This window comes from Pipistrellus hanaki (assembly GCF_964339955.1).
Source record: "Pipistrellus hanaki genome assembly, chromosome: 1".
NCBI lineage: Eukaryota > Metazoa > Chordata > Mammalia > Chiroptera > Vespertilionidae > Pipistrellus > Pipistrellus hanaki.
The window spans coordinates 187,032,565-187,050,880 of NC_140503.1; the positions used below are offsets into that span (position 1 = coordinate 187,032,565).

General features: G+C 41.9%; 1 protein-coding gene across 8 annotated transcripts in view; it reads right to left on the bottom strand.

Moving 5' to 3' along the window:
• The window catches only part of LIMCH1 (LIM and calponin homology domains 1), a 318,608-nt gene that overhangs the window by 149,575 nt on the left and 150,717 nt on the right, over positions 1 to 18,316 (bottom strand). For 6 of the 8 annotated variants that reach the window (XM_084900375.1, XM_084900385.1, XM_084900380.1 and 3 more), the window contains exon 3: positions 18,147 to 18,216. In XM_084900375.1, coding sequence (XP_084756501.1) covers positions 18,147 to 18,216 — 70 coding nt within the window. Of the gene's footprint in view, positions 1 to 3,801; positions 4,306 to 18,146; positions 18,217 to 18,316 lie in introns of those variants that run through there. The other 2 variants (XM_084900383.1, XM_084900382.1) reach the window with 1 other exon arrangement.

Here is an 18,316-nt window from a genome sequence, read left to right on the forward strand (position 1 = left end):
ATATGGCTGAGGTCAGGTTTTCCTAAGTCACTCCCGGGATCAGCTCTAGGAAGGGCAAGGAAACCTTGGTGAGTTTTCAAATTGTAACCTTTGTGGTATTTACAGGGACCTGGCCAACAACAGTCAGGGGGCTGTTTACCAGAGTCATTCTCCAGCACCACCCACAGGAGTCCCTGCCAAAGCTGACATGGGAATTAAACAGGAGGACCCGAGCGCAGCCATGTAAAACATGCCCCAGTCATTCCGTAAGCTCCGTCTCTTCACAGATGGCTGCCGTGGAAGAAATGACTGCTTACAGAAAACAGAGCCCCAGGAACCAATCCAACCGCTTGGAGAAGAGCAGGATAAAAATGTATTAATTACCCCATCCCGCAATTCACACTGGTGACTTCACAGGGTCGTGGCTAGAAGATGTCTCAGGACAGAACTGCTCCTCAGAGACAGATCTGGCACAGGCGAGGAATGGTGGAAAGGGCGTGGACAGGTCACTGCTGAGGTCCTCCAAAGACAAAAAGGATTCACCGAATTAAAATGCCAGCATGTTGTGCAGACCAGCACAATGGATGAAGATCAGTAGCTCACACATATCCTTTTATTTTCAAGAGATGTGAGGTCTGGGCTCTGGAAAGGACCAAACAGAAGCCCACCTGCATGGCAGTACCAGGAGCTGAGGGGAGAGGAGGACCTTAAAAAAAAAATCCAGCCTTCTTCAACCTACAGTCTCAGCGTTAGGCTTGGGAACTCTTAGTATCTAATGGTTCTTATGTCATATCATGATAACAACTAGAGGCCCAGTGCTTACCTTTTAATGCACTGGAGGGAGGTCCCTCAGCCTGGCCTGCCCTCTCTCACAGTCCGGGAGCCCTCAGGGGTGGGAAGCGACCCAGTGCTCAGGGGAAGGCGATGCCCCCATCAAACCTCTGCTGCCACTGCCAGCAGCGCAAGCCTCAGCCGGCCCTGGTTACCTGAGCCTTGGCGGCCCTGGGCAGCTAGGCAGCTGCCATCTGAGGCTTGCCTGCACCTAGGGCCAGCCCTGGGTGGCCGGGGGACTGAGGGTTGGTCTGGCCACACTGCACCCCTGCCACCACCCTGGTGGGGCTGAAAGAACTGGGGAATTCCAATGGGGCTGAGGGAACTGGGCACAGCCATCTTATGGCTATGGACGCCTCCATATTTGTGATGGCATGATGGTCAGTTTGCATATTCCCTCTTTATTACCTAGGATTGCTTTGGTTCTCTCATTCTCTTACTCCTTACCCATGCTCCTTTGTGTTTCAGAGGTTTATTATACTCATTCCTGCTTTGAATATCCCTCCAGTTTCATGGGTCAATCCAGTGCCCATGTCTGCATATCTCTCACTGCCTGTATATTGCCGTAGAGTTGTGTGCCATTCCACATACTCTCCCTACTTCCTCACTCCTCATTCACTGGGGGGAGCTCAGTTGGAAAGCATCATACTTTTAAGTCTACTCAACATATCTTTGTCATAGAGAAAAGGGAACACAGCAGCTGTGTTCATGAGCCAGTGAGTTCATAGTGCTCAATAGTCCAGAGTATAGCGTCCATTAAAACTATGATCATGACTGTTTGTTTTAACATTAAATACCCAATGTTTAGTTTAGTGCCTGGCATGGAGTAGGACTCAATAACCATTTTTTTTTTGAGAGATTGAAAATAATCTCCTCCCCCTCCCCCCCCAAGTTCCATCTTATTCTTTTACTCTCAAATTACTTTCTCCACTGAACAACAGAAGGTTTGTGAATCATCGGAATCATTAAAGCTGAAAGATAGGGTCAAATCTTTAAAAATTCCCAAATTCATCCCAATAACCAATCCTCCCCAACCCCCTCATCTACTATCTTTCTTCTCTTCCTCCTCCTCTTCCTCTTCCTCACCTCTTGAACCATATTCCTGGGAAAATTCCAGGCTCTTTACCTATGATAACGCATTTACTCTCCATGAAAACCATATAAGGTAGTTACTATATCATTCCCACTTTTCAGATGAGGAAATACAATAGAAGCCTCAAATGATTGGGAAACTCTCCAGAGAACACCCAGCCTAAGAAGTTGCAAATCCAGGATTTGAACCCAGGGCATCTGGCTCCACAATGCCAGCCCCTAACCCCCACAGTACACTTCCTCCTGCAGGATAACTCTTAAGATGATTAACTGGGGACTATGAGGAACAGTACCCTGCCGAAATATTTTACTGAGTGCTTATCATACAGCAGATGCCACGAACACTGCTCTTATGTACTTAACATTCCTGTTGCTTTCCTAGTTGCTATTGCTGTATCTACCAAACAGTAAGCATGCTGGATCTGTTAGAAAGGAAATTCGGTAAAAATGGGATCTCTTCCTTACCTAATTTATCTTTTAAATTTCCTTATAGAAATCAGTCACCACTCCTCTCAGCATTCCATGGGACTCTAGCAAGAAAGAGGCGGTGGGAATATGCAGCAGCCTGGACTGGCATAGGGAGACCCCAGTGGAACCAGGGAAATGGATAAATTGGTGATTGGAAGTCCCTCTCTGCTCTATTATCAGATGGAGAAGGTGCACTGGTGACTTCTCTGTGCCCCTCTTAACAGTCACGAAGGCCACCCATAGGGAGAGTGGTTAGTTCTCACCCCTTCTTCCCAAACATGTGAGGCTCCTGAGCTCCGGTCACCATTCACCATTCACCCTCCCTACCCCTTACACTAAAGTCAGGAGAGCACTGTTTTACATACCCCCAGGCAGATTTCCTGAGTGAAAAGCAGGCGGCTGAAGGGTGCTGCCTCTGATTTGACCTTCACTTTGCACAGAACCCACCGGTGCAGAACAATCCCCTTCTCCGGGGACAACCTACAGGGAGGTTTCAGGCGCCTGGGACACGGTTGGTGCAGCACCACGGAGGAAATAGCCATCGCTCGGTGAGGGAATAAAAGTGAGGAGCTGGCTGAAGAAAGGTGATAAAAATAGATTTTCCGACGCTGAGAAGATGAATCATTTTGCCGTGGGGATTTGCGAGGCTCTGTTTCAGCTTGGTGTTCAGCCTCATAAATTTGACGAAGGAAAATTTCCTTCCCCTCGGTAACCAGCGTGGAGAAGCCTACAGCGTTTGGACGGGTCTGACAGGGTTTTATTACAGAGTTGCCCAGAAATCACCTCCAACCCTTCCCCAGCCTGCAGTCAATACTGACTTTGAAGGACAAGGTTAAGCAGGCTACGCGGGGAGGTGCAGCCCTTGAACCCAGATGCCTGGCCTCCTCATTCCCTCCCCAATTTTCCTCCTCAATTCTTTGCCTCCTCATTTTAAGAAATTAGGATTTTTTTTTTTTTTAAAGAAAGCACAGGAGGCAGTGGAAACAAAAGCAGACCAAGGGTGGCTCAGGTGAAGCAGTACCTGCGATGCATGCAGTCACGTTTCCCATGATGCACGAACTGCTGAGGAGCAGAGGACTATGGGAATCATTCTCACCATTCTTGAAAATCCTCTTTCTTTTGACTAAGCCAATGAGTCTGTGTGGCTCCCATGACAGCCCCCCCCCCACCCCACCCCACCCCAAAATAACACAATGCTTTCCTTCAAGAATAATAATTAAAAAAAAAAAAGAATAATAAAAGCAGCAGGTAGTAGGAATATCAGGGAACAAGGTGAAAGCAATAGGAAAATAATTTCAAGATTCTGTTAGCCATTCCATGAGGGTATAAAAAAATAACTTCGTTTTAATCAAGTGTTAAAATCTAAATAGCTTCCTTCCTTCCCGAATGGACACCTCTACACGTGTGTTTTTCGTGACGGATTGGACTTACCCCCGCAGGTCCTCAGAGTCCACACTCCACTCCTGCGCGCCCACGCAGCAGCCGGGTGGGCCATCTCCCCGGGAGCTCCCAGAGGCAGCCCCAGCACAGCAGCTGGGACCTTCCCTTTGCAAAGCAGTCCTCAGCGCAGCAGCCGAAGCCGCTGCTCTGCCCAGGAGCGGCTGCTGCAGCCAGAGTGCTAAAGTGCTGATGCAGTGGAAGGAGAGGAACTGGAAGAGAGTGTGATTGCCACACCTATTGGGGAGGGAGGCGGGGAGTTCTGCTCCCTCCAGGAAGGGGAAAGAATCCCCACGAGGGAGAGGCCACGGAAAGCAATTCTGCAGGAGAGGTTTGTGCCAGCTGCTGGCAGGTGGTAGGCACCCCATAGCACTGTTAAACCTGGGTTGGGAACAGCCCCCCCTGCCCCCCCCCCCCAAGTAGGACCTGAGGGACAAAGAGTTCAAGAACCGCCTCTGGAACAAAAAGTTGCTGGCTGACCCCAGGCCACTGCCCTCTGGGCTCGTTTCCTTGTTTGTAAAAAAATGATGGTGTCTCAAAAATGGATCTCTAAATCGATTCTAGTTCTGAAATTCTAAAGCCATATTTTTTTTGGAGTATAATTTTTTTATTAAAATACTATATGTGTACATACCTTACCATTGCCCCCCCCCCATTCCCATACATGCCCTTCCTCTCCAGAGTTTTACGTCCATTAGTTATACTTATATGCATGCATACAAGTCCTTCGGTTGATCTCTTATCTCCCCCATATCTCCCTACCCTCCCCGCTGTAATTTCACAGTCTGTCTAAAGCCATCTTAATAATCATGAACAAATAAATAATAAGAGCAGCTACAATTGGTTGAAAACATACTATGTACTGTCCACCCTATCGGACATTTTACATATAGTATCTCCTTTAATCCGCCCTACCGAGATGAGGTTTATCTATCCTGCTTTATAGGTGAGGATACTGATGGAGTACTTCCATGAATCCCCATGAAAAGAGAGGATCATCATGTCAAATCCAGGGTTTTGAATTAAAGTGGAGGCATTTCCTCTCTGTGCCTGAAATTGAGATGACATCTGAGAATGGAATCTCTGCGCGGTGGGGTGATTAATGTGTTTACAATCCTCTGCCAGTTTAATCCTGAGGTTCCAGTATTTATGGTTATGACCGTTCATGCTACTGCAAAACCCATTTCCCACCTGTTGTTTTTTTTATTAAACCTCCCGAAAGGACATGAAATATTTCTTTGTGCAGATTCTAAAAACGGGGATCCTGAAGTATGTGTGCAGAAACCTCGTGGCCGGATTTACCGTTTGGAATTCCCAAAAGGCCATAAAACACAGTGTTTACAACCAATTCATCATTTATAGAAGCTCATTGGATTGATATGCCTAAGGACTCACTGGCATCCTGCCATTTATTGATAGCAATACATCAGCTGGTAGGCTGACATTTAATATTTATTAATAACCTCTGTTTTCTTCGCCTAGTTTATCGTTCCCTTGCATTCTGGCTCTATTTTGTCTTTATCTTTAACCATTATATGTTTAAGTAATTTTTAAAAATTTCAGAATAGTTTTTAGATTTGCAGAACATTGCAGATAGTGCAGGGAGTTCTGGTGTAGCTCCACCCTGCCTTTTCCATCACTGTGGTACGTTTATCACAGTGAACGAACAAGCACTGGTATGCCACTGTGAACTAAACTCCGTATTTCATTGGGATTTCATTCATTTTTCCCTCATGCACTTTTTCTGTTCCAAGATCCCTTCCAGGATACGGCATTTATACGGGCTTCCCTTGTTCCTCAGATTTTCCTTGGTTTTGATGACCTCAGTGGTTTTGGGGAGCACTGCTTAGGTATTTTGTATCACAATTTGGATTTTTCTGATTATTTTCCTCCTGTTTAGACTAGCATTCTGGGTTTTGGGGAAGAAGACCACTAAGGTGGAGTACTACTCTCATAACATAATGTCCATGATCCTTTAAAGCATGCAAGTGCACGCGCGTACATACACACACACACACACACACACACACACACACACACGTGGAAATTACTTAAGTCAAATCAAAACTGTAATCTGAATAAATTAAATTTTATAAAAGATAAATTAAGCACCAAACAATTTATTCAGAAATACAGTATTTTATGTTGCGGAGGAGAAGGAGCGAGTTAAACGAATGCTTGCACCTATTGAGCTGAGGAGAGACCTAAGATTCTAGCAGGAAGGCAGCTAATTACTGGAGAGCAAGAGAGGTGTTTAGCAAATGCTTTTGCAATGCTTGCCAAGATAAATATCCTGGAGCAACCATCTCGGATTATGGCACGTTTTCAGGGAAGTGCTGCTTCATGCTGGTCTTACTGTGCTGGCTTTGCCCGTTCATAAAATGCTTTCTGGGGGGAGGGGGAGGGGGTGAGGGCGGGGGGGATTGTTCCCGTTGCCAAACAAGAGAATCCTTACAACCCTGGGCTTGGCGTACCTGCTGAAAATCAGTTCCACAGAAATGTCTTCATTAGGTAACCGTGAAAAAGGAAGACGTAAGACTTCGAGTGAAATATGTATTTCCTGCTATTATATATTTTTTCCTCACAGTTCCTAATGGAAGGGCTGCTCCCAAGGGGAAGAAGCGAGGAGCTGATGTAATGTCACAAAGGCTGTTCAATGAAAGATAAGGGAGAACAAGTCATTTCTTTCTTCAAAGAATGCCCCCCCTTCCCTGAGACAGGAAGAAACAAAAGCTAGAGCTAGAAGAAAAAGAAAAAAAAAGCTTTACAGCACTGCTATATATAACCTCCCACCTCTGCAGAGACGCAAAATAATTATGGAAACAAGCTTGGAAAAATAATTTGTGGTCCATGAAGAGGATATTAGACTTCAGCGAACGGGTCTAGGCATTCATAACACATGTGAGTAAGAGTTTAAGTGCTTGGCCGGCTTACCCACGGAATTGTGTCTCCCCCGCCCCTGCTCTCTGCAAGGAACCCCCAGTGACTCAGAAATGTGACGGTCTTGAAGAAAGGGTCTTTAAAGAGGTCATTTTGTTAAACGGGGCCATTAGAGAGGGCCCTAATCCAATAAGATTGGTGTCCTTATAAGAAGAGGAGATTACCTCACAGACACACACACAGAGGGCAGGCGCAGGAGGAGACGGCCATCTGCAAGCCAAGGAGAGAGGCCTCAGAGGAAACCAACCTTGCCCACACCCTGGTCTCAGACTTCTAGCCTCCAGAATGGGAAGAAAATACATTTCTGTTGCTTAAACCACCCAATCATTAATACTATCACATGGCAGCCCTACAGACTAATGCACTTACCTAGTACTGACAGGAGGAAGTATCAGGAATATAAAGAAAGGCTGGAGGATATGAGATTAGTTGGACATTATATCTCAATGAATTGTCATTTTATAAAGATCTTTCCAAGTCATTATCTGGCATGATTTTCATATTGAAGTGGAATGGCCAGTGACTCCTCCTGTGGTCTCAGGCTCCTTTGTCACCCCACCATTGCCATCGCCCACCACCCCATCTCTGCCAATGTAGCTGAAACACTCCAAAGATAACATCTTTAAATTGGGGGGCGGGGAGAGCTTCAAAGCTTGTGGTTATAGAAAAAGAAATAAGTTGTCCTTATTTTTACTTAAGAATAGGATTTAACTTCAAAATAATCCATGCATTAGCTTACTCCAATTTTTATAACATTTTCCCTGAGTACCAAACCAACATTTCCATTGTCTGCCAGACATCTGTACATGAATATCTCCTAAATATATCCAAAAGAGAATTCATCTTTTTCTCTTGGAATCCATTTCTCATCCCCTGGTCCCATGATTCCTATTAATGGCATCACTCTCATCCAAGTTGTTCGAGTCTAAAATGTAGGTGTCATCTTCCCAAGATGATCCTATTTCATTAATTTTATAATGCGCATTTTTTCCTACCCCTAAAATCAAAATGCATCTTTCCATTGCTGGTGTCATAACTTAATTGATAGCTTTATTTTTCATTAGTTATACTTTAACAAATGGTCTTATAATTGATGGCATACTATATTCAGTGAAAAAGATAGAGTCATAAATCCTGTCTCCTCATCTCTGTTTCCACTGCTTGTACCAAGGTTTAAGTGTTCATCATCTCTTATTTGGACTATCTGCCTGCTAATTGAGTTTTGCTGGTCCCTTCCCACAATCTGCTTTCCATATGGCCACCAGAGTTATCTAAAACACAAGATTGCTTTGTTTTCAGTGGCTCTTAGTGCAGACAAAATGAGTCCAAATGCCCCCAGATGGCATTTCTGGTCTCAACCTACAATTCCTGCTCCATTTTCCACATCACTGATTTTTCTCAGGGACTCTGGGGCTCCCGCTGCAGCCATATGCAAATAATAGCCACTCCCAGACAGGACCCAGGTTCTGGTGGCTCAGAGCCTGTCCAATTCCATCCCTCGAGGCTAGAATATCCTTCCCCCAGCTCCAATGGTCTTCACCACTTCTGCCAAGGTTCTAATCTCATAGAAATCTCTTCCTTGCATTTATATTTCATTAACATCTCACAGCCTGACATTATCAGACCTTATTTGTACATTTATCTCCTAGAAAGTGATCCCAGAAAGGCAGGAATTGTGTCTGGAGTCATAAGTAGATTGTCACTTGGAAAGCAAAAGAGGAAAGACGGTCCCTTTTTGGTGCATACCATGTGCAGAAGACAATGGGAAACAGATAACAGAGGTGGTCCAAGGAAAAGTGTGCTATCTTTAAAGTCCTCTAATATAAGGGACATATTTTCAGAAAAATAAGAAATCTATGCCCCAACTTCTCCATAGATTACCATACCCATTTTGTTCACTGTGGTAGGCAGCTTCTGCATAGCTCTCAGTGATCCCTTCCTCCTGTTCAGGTCTGTGTGTAATCTCTACCCCTTAAGTGTGGGCTGGGCCTCATGACTTGCTTTTACTTAATAGAATATGGCAGAAGTGATGAAATCAGCTTATAAAAGAATGCAACTTCCAACATGTTTGTTCTCTCTCTCTCCCTCTCTCCCTCTCTCTCTCTCTCTCTCTCTCTCTCTCTCTCTCTCTCTCTCTCTCTCTCTCTCTCTCTCTCTGGTTCTGGCTTGCTCACTCCGATGAAGCAAGCTGAACACTGTGAGCAAAAGATGCATTCTGATTCCAGGGATAGAAAAAAAGTGAGCAAGCCCATGTGGTAAAGACCTGACGTGACTTTGGCCAACATCCTGCAAGGAACTGAATCTTGCCACCACCCACTTGAGTGAACTCAAAATCAGATCCTTTCCAAATCAAGTCTTGAAATGACACTGGTAAGTGCTTTGATTTTCAGCCTTGTGAGAGACTCTGAGACAGCTAAGTGTTGAGATAATAAGTGTTGTATTAAGCCATTCCGTTTTGGGGTAATTTGTTATCAGCAGGCTGCTAATATACATAGGATGTATAGGAAGGACAAAAATCCCTAATTGAGTCATCCCAAGTACTCAAAATGCTGTACCAGGTGAATAATTTACTGGTCTGACACAAGCATCTCAGTGAATACACTTAAGCCAGACTGCTACAGTGGGCATCAGATGCCCCTTCACCCTGCCCAACTCGCAGGAGAATGGCTCTCTCCAACTGACATGCTTTTACCTTTGTATTCATTATGTGGCTAGTTATAATGGCCATAATGGTTTCAGTCCTAAATGAACTACAATCCTGGTTCCTAAGAGGGATATATATATACATAAGCAAATCCCAATCCTGCCCCTTATTCTTGGAAAGCTATGTCCTGAGATACAGTAAAGGCACAGCAAAAACTACATCACAGGGCAACTGTAAAGATTAGGAAGGAAAATCTAGTCTGGCACCTGGCACATAGTAGGAATTTAATATATCACGGTCATCATTATGGTAACTTAGTGGTGGCAACACCTCTGCCTCCCTCCTGGCCTCAAACAATAACTTTAACCCGAAGAGAAATGGAGGCAGAGAACAGAACTTCGGACCAGCTTCTTCTGAGAGAGCCTGTGAGATAAACTGTTGAAGGAAAGGTAAATGCTCTAGAACTTTTAAAGGAAGTGGTAGAATATTAACCTAAAACATAAGACAGTGATAAGGATGTGCTCCAATCTCCAGTTAGGATTTGCTTCACACTCAGCAGGTAGACTCCCCAAACACGGGGATGCAAATGTACTGCGTCGTCTCTCCCTAGAAGGATAAAGTTTGCATAAAGGCTTTTCACTCCCGCTACTCAGTTTTCAACAGCTTCCTATGTTTACCTTGTATCCAAACAATCTATTTTATCTTTTCATAATGTGGAAATTTATGCCTTTTCATCATTTCCCCTCCTCTGAGCTCCCTCAAACAAGGAGGCATCAGCTGTCCTGGGATCGGTCTCATAAAATAAAGCAGATGGCTTTCGAAAGCTTCCTTGACTCTGCAGAGTTTATAACAACTTACATTTTTTAAATCCATTTCAGGAAGCCCGTCTCTAAAACAATTTGAAATCTTATCTTTTGATTAAAGAGCAATACATCCCTTTTTCTAAAGAAGTTTCTGAGTGGGTTAGAGTAACTATGTAGTAGGATATTCCACTAGATACATTCCTGCTCTATCCTGCTGAACCTCAGCTAAAGTCACATTCCCAGCATCCATCAGGAGTCAGGAGGCCTTCACAGAGCTTTCATAGACATTTGGAAGGTAGTGGCCAAAAGCAAGGAAAAAAGTGATAGACTAAAACACGAGTCTGTTTCCCCTTCTTTCTCCCACGCGTTCCATTGTCAACTGGGAGCACTTGTAACACAACCAAAGACAAGGGTGGCTGGGGCTTCGGAGCCATCTCAGCTTTTACGACATCTGTGATCTTGGGCAAATAATTCCTGTTTACGGACCCACATGTCCTCATCTATAGAGTGAATACTCGTAAGTTGCCATTCTAGTTGTAAAATTCTCTTTTCCTCAGATCGCTGTTACGCTCATGGATTCACATGCAAGATCAAGCAAAAATTAATGGTAGCCCTAGGAAGGTTTGGCCTCATGGCAGAATCCCCAAATATCATTTATTTCCAAGTAGACTTTACACGTGTGTGCCCACAAACACACACGTACACACAATGGCTGTTACAATTAAAACCTGGGCAAAAGAAAGCTTAATTTCAAAACTCCTATTATAAGGAAGGATTTCAGACATTTGTGTCTCTTGCACAAAGTCTAACGTTTCTGGAATGAAACAGAATGTAGCATGATCTCTGATGACCATTAAATAGGGTTTCAAGATGTGGCTGATGGTGCAATACTAACGAACTGGCAGACTAAAGGGCAGCGTTTTTTCAAGCCTTTGGTATGCCAAACCCTAAATTTGAGGTCTTTCTCTCTGGCAATAGCGAAGAGTATCACTAACACCTAAAGAAGAATGTGAGCATCTGCAGGCAGTCACCACACGGCTTCGTATGTCAGCAGTCGTTACAGAAGAAACACAGACCCGGATCCAGGGTCTTTGCATTCTTGCCAGGAAATGATTTTCAACTACTTTGTTTTAACACCTTCACCCCTGAATTCTTTGTAACCGCAGCTCAACTCAGGGGCTAAAATACACCTATTCATGCCTTTGTAACATCTGCACGTGTTTATAATTTGGGATTTCTATGTGAAAACACACTTTTTCTATTTATCTTCAAGTCTGGCAGCTGGGGCATCTTAACGGCTTCTTCTCAACACAGGCATGGGTTCTGGGCATGGAAAACCCTCCGGTAATGCTTCTTAGATGGCCATGGCCCCTGCTACTGAGGACTCTTGATCAATAGATGGCCAGTGGCCTGTTGAACCCCTGACAAAGTAGAAACCAACCTGGGAGTCTGCATAGGCTCGTACAACTCTCTTTGCACTTCCCTGACTGTCATAAACACAGGAGGAGAAAATGTCATGTGAAGAGTACACTCCCATAAAGTGCCATATCTATCCAAACCCAAGATGGTCTCTGCTACCTTCTATACTGTTTATTTAAGGTCTCCTCACACACACACCCCTGCCAATCACAAAAATAAGAGCATTAATATCTTTTACCACCTTTTAAAATATGCATTGATTGATTTTAGAGAGAGAAAGAAAAAGAAATAGGAAAAAAAAACATCGATTTGTTGTTCTACTTATTTATGCATTCATTGGTGGTTTCTCGTGTGAACCTGTCCAGGGGTTGAACCTGCAACCTTGGTGTACTGGGACAACTCTCTAACCAATGGAGCTACCCATCCAGGGCTTAGAGAATGAATGTCTTTTAATTCCCAACTTTTTATATTATAAACTTTCAAGCCTACCAAAAAGTTGCAAGATAAGTACCAGGACAATTGTATACCTTTTATTCAAACTCAACATTTTACTACATTCCCCTCCTGTCACCCTCCCTTCCTTTCTCTCATTTTTCCTCTCTCTCTGTCCATGTGTATGTGTATATAAAATTATACAGTATATGCACAGACTTCTTTTTGCTGAACAATTTGAAGATTAGTTGGACATACTGTGACACTTTACCTCTAAATTCTCCAGCTTGTATTCCTCCCAACATCAAGAGTATTCCTATGAATACACAACTATTTTTAACAAGATAGTTATCACATGAAGGAAACTCAACACTGAGTGAATACTATTATTTAATATTCAAACCACATTCAAATTTCCCCCAACTGTCCCAATAATGTCTATTATAGTTGTTCTTTCTCAGTCAAGGATCACACATGGCACTTGGTTGTCATAGCTCCTTATCTCCTTAGTCATCATTCATTTGACACAGTTTTCCAGATTTGGGGGAAGAGGGAGGAATCTTTGAAGACACTGATAAAGTTCAAGAGCGCAGGCCAGCTGTTTTATGATATGCCCCTCAATTTAGATCTGTCTGGTTGTTTCTGAGAATTGCATTTAGGTGAAATATTTTCATAGATATTACATCAAGGTGATGCTGTGACCTCTTAGCACACTTCGCATCATTTGTACCCGTTAAGGGTACTGACAAGTTTGAACAAGGCAAATTTACTGCTTAAAGCTATGATGTCTTTACATAAACACTAAACCATACACACATTTATTGCCAACTGTTAATAGCAGTTGCTCAAAAATCTTATTCAACACACCATCTTCTCTCTCTCTCTCTCTCTCTCTCTCTCTCTCTCTCTCTCTGAGATATTAAATCACTTTCTCCTAAACTCAGAAAGGCTATCTCCATTCTATAATAAAAGATCATTCTATCTCCATTCTATAATAAAAGATCATATGGACCTTAAAGACTTGACTAAGAAGGTGGTTTTGCATTGGGTCTTGATAAATAAGATTTTGTCAAGAAGAGCAGGTGGACAGTATTATGTTCATGAGAACTATCACCATGCATGAGAGTGAATAATGTCTGAGGAACTGTGAGTTGACTATAATAAACCAGGTAAAAAAATGAGATAGGATTTCCCTAGGCTTTGTCTAATAGCCAAGGAAATGTGACCAGCAAGCAGATTGGAGAAAGCTGCCAAAATCTCTGATAGATGAACAAGGGCAACTGCATGTCTATGGAGTCTTTGCTGATATAGGGAAATAGGGGGACAGGAGTGGTCATTTAAGTTTAATTTGAATATGTTAAGTTTGAGATGCTGGTAGATCATTCAGATGGTGCTATCCTATAAGCAGAAAAAGACGTCTAGAGTACAAAGAAAACTTAGTGAGGACTAATGATTTGGGTCAATGCTATGATGAGTTGAAGTCATGAACACAGAACATGAGTGTAGAAAAGAAAAGACAACAGGTTTGAAGAGAGAACCCTAGAAGAACTTTAACAGAATGGGATATGGGAGGAGAAGGGTGGTAAGTCTGTTTCTTGCTAGAACCCCAACTAGTACATTGATTTTTTTTGGAAATGTTGAGCTGAAGGTAATTGGAGGAGAGGAAGAAGTTTGACCAGAATTGTAGACTCAGGATATTAGTAAGTAACTATACTTAGGTTAGGATTCTTTAGACTCATTATGTGTGTTTTTGTTAACAACAATGATACCATTGTAATTAACCCAGTTATGAATAACTGGAAAGGAGCAAAGGGAAGGCCAAACATTATGAGCATGCAAACATTATGCAGCTTTGCCAGGAAGCCATAATTTAACACTCCCCAGGAAGCCACTGGTCTATTCCACACAGATCGCTGGGGAAAGGGACTGGACAATAGACACAAGCCCAGTAAAGTCTGGGTGACATAGGGAAGGTACTGTCCCATCAGTCACACCTGGGAACACGTCTTTGGCCAGGGTAAGAGTGGCCTCTGCAAGTGTGGAAGATTTGGGATACTTAATCTCTTAAACAAAGGAGTTCATTCTCTTGCGCTCTTGCCCACTTTTGCTCTTGCTTACTCACGCTTGATTTCTGGCTTGTGGGGCTCACACTCGTGTACTTGCCTACACAGCCCACAGCCATGTGGACCTCACATACCATAGACTAATGGATTGCAACGAGCCTAATGCTAAACAGGACCCAATTCCACCATGGAAAGGCAACTCTGGATGTTGATGTTACATCTAACTCTGCTGAATTCCCAGCTACACCTCTTCCAGGACTAGACTGAGGTAAATGGGACTCTGGAAATCCAAGGATGTAATTCCACAAAAAAATAAAGAAAAATAAAACTTTCTTCTACCACACCACATTCTCCAGTAGGAGACTCCAGAAATGCTTATTCCAGCGGTAGTCCAAGATCCCCACCCCCATTAACAATGGAGAAAGACCAAGCATTTTTCCAATAAATTAACCCAACTCCTATACTGCTTACCTGGAGATACTATCAGATCGTATCAGTTAGGGACTCGGTCCCACAAGAATACCCCCACTTTAAATGCTAATTACAAGTCCAGGTGGTCATCTGTGCTTCTGAACAACTGACTATAACTCAGAGTTCGTGTGAACCACTCCTTGGATTTGATTCATTTGCCAAAGTGACTCACAATGAAACATTTACTTGTTTTCTAGTTTATTATAAAGGATACTATAAAAGACATAGATTTGTTTTTTAAATGAGGATACAGGTGAACAACCAGATTTTTTTTAAAAAAAGTATACAGAGCAATATACGCGGGAAGACCATGGAGCTTCCATGTTCTCTGGGAACATCACTCTCCCCAGGTCTCTCCATGGCTCAACAACCTGGAAGTTCTCTGACCCCATCCCTTTGGGTTTTTATGGAGACCTTATTGTATAAGTGCAATTGACTAAATGATTGGCTATTGGTGATTGAATTCAATCTCTATCACTTCTCCCCTTCTGGCAGGTTGGGGGTGTGGTGGGACTGAAAGTTTCAATCCTCTAATCCAAGCATGTCAAACTCAAAGGCTAAGACGGGCCAAATAAACAAGGTTTAAGTTCATTTGGGCTGCGAAAAAATAAAAGCTTCAATTTTCATAGAAATGTAGGTTTATTTTGATAGAGACATGCTGAATACAAAGGGCTGTAATAAATAAGTAGTAATTAACATAAAATAATAGAAAATTTTAATAAAATTTAATATTTTTTCTTGATCATTAATTTACCAGACCTGAATAACCGCACAAATTAGTAAACATAATGCAATCAAACCTATTTTTCTTGTTCTCCAAAAGCAAAATATTTCCTGATGTGCACATTAAACAAGTCAGTACAATCAGCTGCTAAAATATTTGATAGAAACGGTTCGCCTGCACATAGGGTGTGTAAGGAAAATGAATGCCACACGATTATAGTAATCAGTCATTAGAGAATCTTGTGGTTCGTTATTAATAATTATGTATAACAGGATATTGTAAAAATTAAGTTACAAAATTTTTATTAAAACATTTCTTACATACTGTTACATTGGCTGGGCCGCAAAAATATTAGTTGCGGGCCGCCAGTTTGACATGCTTGATCTAATCCTCTTTAGTTTCCCTGGCAACCAGCCCCCAACATTGGGGGAAGGTGGGCTTTCCAAGTCACCACTGAACATAAACTTAGGTGTGGTCAAATGGGGCTTGCTATGAATAAAAAGACACACCTTCAATCTTTATGAAACTGAAGCTATTTCAGGAGCCAATGACAAAAAAAAAAAAGAAAAAGAAAAGAAAAGAAAGAAAGAAAGAAAAACAACTAATATTATCAGAAGGTGCTCCCATTGCTCTTATTGCTTAGGAAATCCAAGGGTTTTAAGAGCTCTGTGCCAGAAGTAGATAAAGATAAACTATATATTTCTTATTATAAATTATGACATCACAATAACAAATGGGTAAGGAAAGTATAAGTGATAAAAGATGAAAGTGAGCGGGGAAGTGTTAGTTGGAAAAGGGCAAGGAAAAGGAAAAATGATGGAAAGAACAAAGTGGAAAGGAATTCAAATGAAGAAAAGGAGAAATAAAAGTCAAGGGTATAAATGAAGGAAAGCAACCGAGGTCCCCTTTTAATCTTTAATCAAATTGCATGCCTGCTCCCAAGTAGAGGCAATTTGCAAAAACAACATTTGATCTACAATAAAAAATGATATAAATGTCAATGCCCATGTCCCACACCCTCAGTTTTACTAAAATTATTTATGATTCATAATTAAATTAAGGGTTCAATTCAAAACCCTTTTTTCTTTAGCTTCTGGTCTCAGAGTGGCTTACTTCTATTCACATAGATTTTACCAGGGCCCTTTTCTTGACTTTCTCCTGCCAGTTTTTTGTTTTTTTTTAAATATGTTTTATTGATTTTTTTTACAGAGAAGAAGGGAGAGGGACAGACAGCCAGAAACATCGATGAGAAAGAAACATCGATCAGCTGCCTTCCTGCACACCTCATACTGGAGATGTGCCTACAACCAAGGTACATGCCCTTGACCAGAATCAAACCTAAGACCCTTCAGTATGAAGGCTGATGCTCTATCCACTGAGCTAAATGGGCTTCAGACCTCCTGCCAGTTTTGATCCTATAACATTAAATCCCAGAGCTCCAAGGTCAGGAGATGCCACAGGCCTGAGGCCAAACATAAATTTGTCAGTATCATTAAGACTATGGCCTTAATGTTTGGAAGAGATGGAGTTAATAAAAAAAAGTTAAAATTACATATTATATATTAAATATGCAATATACAATAGCCATATACAGATTGATCATTTGTAAAATTTTCAAATCCATTCCTTCTAAATCTATTTACCTATCTTATTAATTTACTTGGTTACATGATTTTGATGAACAAAATTGGAAGGATTTTTAATGACTAATCATTAACTTACTACCAACCAGTATAGGAAATAATATGCATTCACAGAAATAGTAATTCTTATAATTTAAAAAAATCCATTCCATTCCACTTTCTAAAACCATGTCCTTATTACCATGACCCTCACAATTCTCAAACACAATTTTTAAAAACATATATTTTTAATTAGTCATTCTGATGTGGCTTTAAAACTTTAAACAACAGTCAGTAAGGCCTATGCAAAAGCCTTCCTAAATTCTTAACATTTTTCTAATTGTTTTCTGCAAAACCACATACATAGGAGGCAGTCACAATGGAAATAGTGAGTCATTTACCAGGGCACATACGTTCTCTGCTTTTTGGGCACATGTGTGTGTTTGAGCGTGTACCTGTGCCAAGTTCCTTCCACAACTAAGACGTGTTTGTCTTCTTCATCTTCCATCTTTATCCCTTTTTTAAAAAAACAAAAGGCAACACCAATTAAATAATTGGAATGAGTTGCCAAGAATTATGAAGCATGTCTATGCAGGGAGAAAAAAATCCTGCTTCTGACCATGTGAGAACACATGAGCTTTAGATGGAGGTTCAGCAGGACAAGGGCTCTCCTTACACAGTTCTCCAGGTGATATTAGGTCATCTTAGTGTTCACTAAGATGGAAGATTTAGTGTCCACTACCTGGAAGACTTGATCCACAAATGTGGTATTCAAGCATAACTAGGATTTTTAAGATTGAAAAACAGCAATTTGTCATAAAAGTGCTGCTTGTTAATCATGAAATCCCCTTTCTCTCTACCTCTTCTCCCCTCCATTCCAGGGGAATGCAGTGAAAAACTGAAATGAGAAACCATAATTGCAATCACATTCCTGCCCTGGGGTCAACCTAATTATTCACCTCTCAACCCCAAACAAATTTACCTCTTTAAAAATAAAGGTCCTTATCACTCACAGGGAAAATACAAACAAAGATGAAGATGACATTTAGGCATCACTGCAATCTTTCATTCTTAAGTGACCTCTTAGTTTAATGGCTTCAATGCATTCTCATTCAAGTGGAATGTATATTGCAGGAGAGAACTGTAATAAATGGCACTGTCATGACCCTTAGGTTAGAGCAAAGCAATATTGGAAAATAAATCTCAATTCTGGATACTCACCAATCCTGCAATGGGGGTAGGCAATCTATTGATCTTTTTAACAAGTCCTGGCTTTATGGCATTCAGCAACCTGTCATGAAAAAAGCAGAATGTCAAATGAGACATAAAGCAAGATGGATCACACACATCACCTTTATCCAGGGCTACCGCTAAATTGCTGAATAGGAAAA